Source organism: Barbatula barbatula (genome assembly GCF_947034865.1).
Source record: "Barbatula barbatula genome assembly, chromosome: 12".
Lineage (NCBI taxonomy): Eukaryota > Metazoa > Chordata > Actinopteri > Cypriniformes > Nemacheilidae > Barbatula > Barbatula barbatula.
Genome location: NC_136775.1, coordinates 16,317,287 through 16,326,442, shown reverse-complemented (window position 1 = coordinate 16,326,442; position 9,156 = coordinate 16,317,287). Strand labels below are relative to the sequence as shown.

Below are 9,156 nucleotides of genomic sequence, written 5' to 3'. Positions count from 1 at the left end.
AAGCACGGTCAATATGCTATTAAACAAATGCATCAATTCGCTTCAGAAGACCTTTGTTAAGACCACAGGGTTGTGTCGAGCAGTTCTTTGATCTATGGATGCACTTTTTGGAGCCCATTCACTCCCATTCTACCACTTGAAAGTAAAGTGAGACATGGTATTATAACTTCGAACGAATTATTCTTCAAGAAGAAAGTCATATTCAGTCAGACCGATTTTTTTTTTTTTATTCCTCTGAAATATCCCTTTCACTCATTTTTTTAATTTGATTATAGTGTTTTGCGTACATTTTTAAAAGAAAACATGAAAGATTATGTAGGTTACGATAATGATGACCGTTGAATGCGTCATCGCAGGCTTCCAAAACGGTCCATTATAGCTGGCTGAGATCATTCTCAGATCTGTTGATGGTTTCATGTTTTTATATTCACAGTAATGTGCGTATGTTCATGTGTCAGTGGGGATTCCATGTTGAGCTATGATGATGACCGGTTATTTCCCAATGGATTCATCCCTCCTGTATGCTCACATAGCAAAGTGTATGTATGTGGTAAAAGTGGATTGTAATGTTAGTGTCAGTATATTTCTCTCATGTGGTCTGTGATCCCCATGATCCTAGTCACCACCGCACATTTTCTTTCATTCTCAGGTTGCTGTAAAGTGCTCCATTAGGACCAGACATAAACATTTCAATCTGACCATACAAACAAAATGGCATTTTCAAATGATATTACCAGCTACTTGAGTTAACTTAATGTGCAGCGGAAATTTGGGGGATTGGAGAAGTGATTTGACTCAAAACATGCCAATATGATATCTTTAAGCATAAATATACTGTGCAACCATTTTTGCTGTTTTTAACATAAGGGATATAATTGATTAAAGTAGTGCATAACAATTAAATGATGCCCAAAGAGTAATAAGCTTTATTAGGGTAACTCAACTACACATTCTTCGGTTTGACTAAATCGAATTGAATAGAGAAGACACAACACACTTTTCTCTGGAAATATGTTTGGAGGCATAGCAGTAGGTGAGCTATTGTGCACGTTATTCATCTGTTTTCATAAAGATGAATAAAGTCTCATTGCATTATTCACATCCATGAAAATGTGATTGGGTGGGCTGTGACCTTAATTGAATGGGAGGAGCTTCAAATGAAATTAAATAAAAAGCCCCTCCCCTGCTGTCTCTTCGGGATGCTTATCCACTCACAAACATAGACACACACACACACACACGACTTCACGCAACTCAACCTCTCACGCTATCACATGTCAGTACAGAATGATCCATAAGGAGTCTCAGTCTTCAAACAACCTTACAGCAGCTACACGCAGAGGGGTAAGCCAACGAACCTTTAAACTTTACACGCAGAGGGGTAAGCCAACGAACCTTTAAACTTCAGTGCATGAATTTTACCCCATTGAACTGTGGCGCTTGGCCACGTGCATGAATGTTTGATGCATTTAGTATTTGATTTTAGCTCTCCGAGTCTTTTTTGTGATGATTTTTTGCATGAAACAAATTTGAATTTGTGTAAATTATTGATTATTAATAATTAATTTCTGCACAATTGTATTGATTTGTCAGTGTAGTTAAATTTTTTGAACTGATTATTTTATTAAATTGGTCTGAAAGGTTTTCCGTCTAGACTGTATTACACTATTATGCATTTGATCCATTTTTGTTGAACATAATTTGGGTTCTGCCAATCAATTATTGCAAAAACAGAAAATCGCATTAGACTGACCGGGTTTGTAATAGACGTATTTTCACTGGAGATTCATATTCCATGAATGACAGTGGGTTTGGCAGTGTATTAAACCTTCCAAAAAATTGTGCAAAGGCGACAGATGTGTCTGTACATGTCAGTGTACCTGTTTGCTTTTAACATGGAATATTTAAGCTCTGGACAACAGAAAGTGTCTGATCATTCATTACAGGTTCCTCAGATCAACGAATTGGTTTCAGGGTTTAAAGCACCAATATACATTATAGATTTTAAAAAAGTAGTTTGTGAAACTTTAATCTGAAGTTTGCAGTGATTCTGATTTGGTTTGTTTGGTGTTTTTTGTTTATAGGTGATGATGTCAAAAGTGGCAATAGCTTTGGCCGCATTCTTTCTGCTGGCCAGTATAGCGGTAATCATTAGTATAGCAGTTGTACAAACTCAAAAGAAGACTCACCTCTCCCCTGGACTGAAGGTAACATTATTTGTACAATATAATAATATATATATTATATACACTATGATGATTTTCCCCAAAGATGACTCCCCAATGTGGTTTCGGGGACGATTTTCATTTCTGTGCCTATACATTTCAGAGTAAACCCAGATATTTAAAGAGAGTGGAGAATTTTTTAAGGGATTTTTCATATTTAAATCCAGGCTCTATTGCTAATTTTAGACTTGGATTTTTCTTACCTTTTCTTATATTTTCTCAAACTGCTGCTTACATGACCAGCCAACAGGTTTAACAGTTATCTGTTTTCTCTTTATCCTGAAAGGATATCACGCGATGATCATCATTGATGGAATTGTTTAATACAATGCTGTATCTTTCTCCAGAAAGCCATTCTTAAAACCTTAAAATACCTGATCCGTTTGATGACTCATAAAGTCAATCCTCCGATATTTTCCCAAAGGAAGTATGTTTTTTATTTTGCTTGTTTGGTTAAGAGCGTCAGGCAGCTATACAAGTCTGTTCTTGAGTGCCTCTGTCAATAATGTCCCATACCATGACAAATTGCCATTCACTACATGAATCTTGCAGCCAGTATAAATGAATAAGCTCTTAATTACTTTGTGATACCCAGCGTTTGACCACAATCTTTCTTTGAAGAGTAAATCATGTTCATCTTATCTTCATTCCCTGCAGTATGGTATTGTATTGGATGCAGGCTCCTCCAGGACAACTATATATCTCTACCAGTGGCCTGCTGAGAAAGAAAACAACACTGGAGTTGTGACCCAGACAAAGAAGTGTCAGGTTAAAGGTACAAATCTATCAACTTAAAACTATCCGGACATGGCAGCCCAGAGATATTGGTGGCACCTTTCAATGAATGTGATTTTATGACTTTACTGTCCAGCTATTATGTACTTTTCATTACAGCTACACATGGGCACACACGAAGGACCAAAACTAACCGTTTTAACTTTATTCTAATATGAAAATATCTTCGCATTAAAAGTAGTTGTTAAAGCATAAAGTCTGTACCCCTCCACCCCAGAAATACATTGTGATTTGACTTTTCCACCTCAGATACCTTGAGCATCTTAACCTTATCTGTATCTAACAATGTCATTATTTTGACACAATCTGGTACCTGAAGCAAAATTAGCCATTTTTAGTCGTATGCTTATTTTAGTACCCAAACATTTTCTATTTAGCCATGTTCTGCATTTTATTTGTTTTTAAATGACAACCATTTAATAAATAAGTGAGGGACAGAAATTGCACTATTTGCAATACCATGGCAAGAAGGGAAAAAAATGATAAAATAATAATAATTTAACCCAAAATGTGTATGTGTATAATTGAATTATGTCTTTTAAAGGTGATGGAATTTCAGAACTACGTATAGACCTTGCAAAGGACAAGGCGATGTGGGGCAGTTTTAAGTTGTGCATGTCAGAGATGACCATGGCCATTCCATCCAAACAGCACAGTCAGACGCCTGTGTTCCTCGGAGCAACAGCAGGAATGAGACTTCTACAGTAAGAAACTGTTCCTCATGGTCACTCTATGAATGAAGAGTTTGGATCCAAAATGAGATGACTCAATTTTTTTTTCAAAAATCATGCAATACAGCGAACTGTCACATTAAAACACGTGCTTTTCTAAATTTGAATCAAAACTGAGTTATCTCATTTTGGTACCAAACTCTTCAAATACAGGAAGCACCTAATGTTCTATTGCTCTTTTATGACATATCGCTTATTGCTCCCTGAACTCTTTGTAAGTCGCTTTGGATAAAAGCGTCTGCTAAATGACTAAATGTAAATGTAAATATATTACTTTTAAAAATGAATGGTGAAGCCATTAACTATGACATTAAGAGATAAAGCTCAGACAACATTGAATGAGAGTCAGATGATTAAAAATAATTTTGCATTGGATAAAAAAAACTACGGCCCGATTCATATTGGCAACCTACCATTTAAATATTATGAAGTGGTTCTCTTGATCCTACAAACCCATAACCCTTTGCTTGAATGTTATACTGAAATTAGCAACTTCATTTCTAAGAGTAAAGTGACTTGTGAACGGTAGTGTAAGTCAAAATTTTGTTTTTGCTCAAGACAAAAAAATCCAGAAAGGTCCAAATCTATCCTGACAGAATTGAAAAACACCCTCATGAGTTATCCTTTCAACTTCCGTAATGCTTCCATCATGTCGGGGCTGGAAGAAGGTCTTTACGGCTGGATCACCGTCAACTACCTGATGGGTAACTTTCTCGAGGTCAGTCCTCTGACTGCTTTTATTACTCATAGTGATCGAGATTTTGAGATCTCTCATATCTTTTTTTATCACAGATTGAACTTTTCTTCCAGTTTTGTGGCAAACAGACTATAGCTCAATGATGGAGCGTAACTGAAACATTTAAAATATTTAACTTTAGTCTGTTTTATAGAAAACTCTATGGGATGCCTGGGTACACCCTCACGGAGCTAAGACCGTTGGTTCGTTGGATTTGGGTGGAGCCTCCACCCAAATTGCCTTTGCCATCCCAGATGATGCTGAAGGAGAAGACATTATCAAGGTGTCACTCTATGGCTACGAATACAACATCTACACACACAGTTTTCTCTGCTATGGGAAAAATGAAGCTGAGAAGAGAGTTTTGGCCAAACTTTCAAAGGTACATCACAATCATGTTTTCAATCGCAATAATCTTTAATATGTTCCTGCTTTATATTAACATTATTAACGCATATTAACATTGATCCCATTTGTTTCCATTGAAACCTTAAAATAAATACACAAATACATGAATAAATAAATCTAGATAATTAATAATAATAAAAATCATGCATGAATTTTGTGTGTGTCTGTGCTTTTTATAAAAAAAATGATAGCTTCTCCATCTCCGTTTAAAACCCTCTGTAAGTATGTGGAGACAAAATGCTGTAAAACCTGTCTTATAAAACCCATTACTGCTGATGCTGAGAGATGCATTTAAACCCTTTACTTATGCTTAATATTGCCCCAAACAAGCCACGTCAATGCTTTTACAGGCTACATTGTCATCAGTAATTTAATGGAGGGTTGAAATGGAGGGATGGATTACATTAGGATTTTTCTTTGATTTGCTTTTAGGTTAACATATGACAAGAAAATTGCTTACTGGATGTCTTTTCTGCTTCAGAGTTTTTCAGTCAGTTAATTACAGTCAAACTCATTTACAGTGACGTCTAGACTTAAGATGATCATTAACGGTGTCAATAATTGCAGTCCATGATCTGGCTGAGTTTACACTGGCAGCGAAACTCTTATATTTCATCCAACAGTAATTGATTAAAATTCTGCGACACGATGGATCATTAGCATCATTGCGTCTAACAGACGTTTCTCTTTTCAGGAATCCAGTAACTGGTCTAATGTTAAGAATCCATGTTATCCTACTGGCTACAACATCACTAAGCGTGCAGAAGAGATTTTTGGCAGCGAGTGCACAAAGAACCAAACAACTTCGAAGTACACCCCCACACGAGACATCACTTTCTATGGACAGAGTAACGCAGAACAGTGCAAAGTCCTGGTCAGGAGCAGTTTTGACCTGACGTCCTGCCAGGAAGGTGAAAACTGTTCTCTTGATGGAGTTTCTCAACCACAAGTCAGTGGAGACTTCATGGTAGGTGCTATACTGTCTAATGTCTTGAAGGTTTAAGTCAAATTCTGGGGCGATCTTAAAGGTCCAGTTTGTAAAATTTAGCAGTAGTGGTAAGGTAACCAATTGTCACTCAGTCCTCTAATTGGCAATGTGTATGTATGAGCTTTATACACCTCTGAAGACATAGTAATGTATATTATATTGCATTTTCTTAAATAGATCCTCCTTAATATCACACATTGCACCCTTAATAATGGTTAGATCTTGGCAGATCTTTTTTTACAAACGAATTTGTTATTGTGTTCAGGCTTATGCAGGGTTCTACTGGGCTGCCTTGTCGCTTAATGTGACGGGTTCACAGAGTATGGAGACATTCAATGTCAAAATGAAGGAGCTCTGCTCAAACAACTGGAAAACTGTGAGTGTCAACCATCTGTAACATGACTTAAAGCTTTATTGTTTTACATTTATTGTGGGTGTGTGAAAAAACAGCTTTTCTTTTTTAGCTAAAAGAAAAGCACGGGGGCAAGGACGACATACATGTGAAGTCCTATTGCTTCTCAGCAAACTATGTGCACACTATCCTTGCAGACGGATACAAGTTCAACGCTGTCAACTGGAAAAGTCTCAATTTTCAGAAAGAGGTACATCACGTTGTCCGTGTTACACATGAGATATTTATCGTCTATTCATTTAATTATTATTATTAAATTGTTGAATGGGTTGTGTAACTTTGTCGGATTTAATTTTAGCCAAGTAACATTTCTTCTACTGGTAACCCAAAATAATACGAACTAGACATACTTTGAACTTGCTAGCTAATGTTATTTACTTGTTATTTATTAAGCTTGTTTTCAGAAATAATCTGGAGGGACACTTTCTCCAACAGTTTCTTTATGTTGTTGCATTTAAAGCGTCTATCACCAATATGGGACCAGCTTAAACCAGCTCAAACCGGCCGCCATGCTTCAAAACATACTTCACCAGCAATTTTCAACAGCTAAAAAGAAAGAAGATATGTTTTGATAAGGAGAGAGAGAGAGAGAGTTAAAAATAAGTTTTTTACTTACATCTGACTTATTTAGGGAGTTAACAGATTTATAAACAACTGCACAGATGTGAATCTGCCAGTTTACAATAAATTGCTGCCATGAAATTCTTCTCTATCTTACTGTAAATCAGTTTTGCCAATAAAGACCGCTACAACCCCTAGCGGCTCTTGAAGGAACTGCAGGCCGTTGTGATAGAAATGCCAATGCTCAATTTACGTAATACAAATGTATAACAGGAAAGAAATGAGGCTAAGATTACTTAATGATTTGTTCAAATATTTTACAAGTGAACCCGCAAAAGTCTATTATATTTTGAAAACTTAACTTCACCTGAAGTACATAAATTTGTTCATTGGGATTAAGCTGACACAGGGATTTTGGCAAAGGATAAGATTTACAATCTCCTGTGTTTATGACTTGCTGTGTTTCACAGGTGAATAAGACCAGCATAGCCTGGTCCCTGGGCTACATGCTCACACTTTCCAACATGATTCCAGCAGAAGGGAAAATCCTCAAGCTACCCATAGACAACGTTCTCTTCACGGGACTGATCCTCGCGTTCTCGGCTCTGACCATTATCACCCTCACGTACATTGTCATCGCACTGGCACGCTACTGTTACTGAAGTTTGTAACCTGACCTCTGCTTCTTCTTTACTGAGATCTCGTCTGAAGGACTTGTGTGTCCCGCATTTGCAGGTTTTGCAAGTCACGTGAGATCCTGATGTTTTGCTGAAGATGAACCTGCTAGAGATGGATCTTTAATTTTGGGGCCCGAAGGCACTGTTTTGAAGGTCCAGCATTGCAGAGGTTTAAAAAAATACCTGAATGTTTTTCGGCGCGTTGGCTTTTTAAAGAGATGTGTAATAAATGTAAAAAGTACCCGAACTTTAAGAGGGAGTGCACAGGTATTCAAGCCTTTAATGTGAATTTGAATGAAAACTATGGAGTTAACTGTTTTATCTTAGAAACAATATCTAGAATGGCCGTGACGTTGTTTGTGTGCTGTAATGTTTGTCTCACTGCACTGCATCATGCCTTCATATCTAATACAAATTGTATTTCTGCATGTGCTCTTCAGAACACATTGTCTTTGAATGAAATCTGTCATTGTACTCCTAATAAATGTTATGGTTGTTAATTGACAGTGTAGTGTAAACTGTTGATTTTTTTCCCATTAAAGCTCATACACTAACAAATATAAAAATATCATAACATAAAGGACCATCTGTTCAAATATATACAGTACATATTAGCTGAAATGTTTGACTAAAGTGAACTTTGTGGCTACTTTTGGAGAAGAGCGTTATTCACTGCCATTATAATGACAAAAACCAAAACAACATCCGTGTGTTGCTTTTAAAAGAATAAAGAAAGCCATCTGAGGTTTGAGTAACACAAGAAAAGGTAAAAATGTTGTTAGAATGTTTCATTCTTGTTTTTTTTCTAAAGGCATAAGAAACATTTATCTAAAGGCAGTTGTTTCTCAGATGAAGTAATAATAGTGATGACAGATGCACACACTGTAAAAAAGGATTTGAGGATTAAGTTGACTCAACTTATTTTCCTAAGTATATTCAACTAAAATGCTGAGTGTACTTAAGATATTAAGTTTACCTGTGTCCAACTAATCCGTTTAATCAGACTAGTTTATTCAACAAAGATTTCTCAGTTGTCTGAGTGGCATGGAAACCCCGCCCACCGAGCATGTCAGCCGCGCGCGTCACTCACCGTTCACCCCTGCATAATTGCGTCAGGAAACCCTATCAAAAATACACACGGATCACAGGCGACAACGCTCTATAACTGACGAGAAGCTTCCATTTTTTCGGTCAAGGGTTTTTCGTGGTAAGTGCAAATTTATATCTTGTTATTTGTGAAAGTTCCCGTTAAGGTGTTTACAGAACCCTGCACATGTATGTTCCTAGTTTTACGAATAAGCTATTATTTTACTAGTTAATTAGTTCCCCTAATTTTTTATTCAGTTGTGGCCACCTGCAGTAGGCTATATATATATATATATATATATATATATATTAGTTACAGTGAAGAGAAGAGAAGTGAACAAAACTTTGTATTTCATTTTCGCCAATTTGTTTGTGATTTTATGAGGTCATCATAACGAGGACATCTTCTCAGTCAGCGGCCCCTGCAAAAACCCCGCGGAGCCTTCACCACAACACAGAACACAGGTGACCATGCGCCGTGGCTGACTTCTATATGAGTTCTTGAGGAAAATGTATATCCAGATAGTATTTGTAAAA

General features: G+C 36.8%; 1 protein-coding gene across 1 annotated transcript; it reads left to right on the top strand.

The window, feature by feature from the left end:
* Positions 1-1,201: 1,201 nt before the first annotated feature.
* entpd3 (ectonucleoside triphosphate diphosphohydrolase 3) lies at positions 1,202-8,198 on the top strand. The gene is made up of 10 exons (XM_079470439.1): positions 1,202-1,344; positions 2,085-2,207; positions 2,883-3,000; positions 3,565-3,724; positions 4,310-4,469; positions 4,642-4,869; positions 5,590-5,862; positions 6,149-6,259; positions 6,348-6,485; positions 7,327-8,198. Exons 1-10 carry the CDS (start codon positions 1,288-1,290, stop codon positions 7,516-7,518), a joined length of 1,560 nt encoding a protein of 519 aa, XP_079326565.1. The 5' UTR covers positions 1,202-1,287; the 3' UTR covers positions 7,519-8,198.
* The last annotated feature ends 958 nt before the right edge of the window (positions 8,199-9,156 follow it).

Bases quoted from the DNA above. Each gene is read 5' to 3' on its own strand.
- entpd3 (XM_079470439.1), top strand. From the start codon at position 1,288: ATGATCCATAAGGAGTCTCAGTCTTCAAACAACCTTACAGCAGCTACA. The intron at 5,863-6,148 runs GTAGGTGCTATA...TATTGTGTTCAG, and splicing joins AAGTCAGTGGAGACTTCATG to GCTTATGCAGGGTTCTACTG. The intron at 6,486-7,326 runs GTACATCACGTT...TGTGTTTCACAG, and splicing joins GTCTCAATTTTCAGAAAGAG to GTGAATAAGACCAGCATAGC.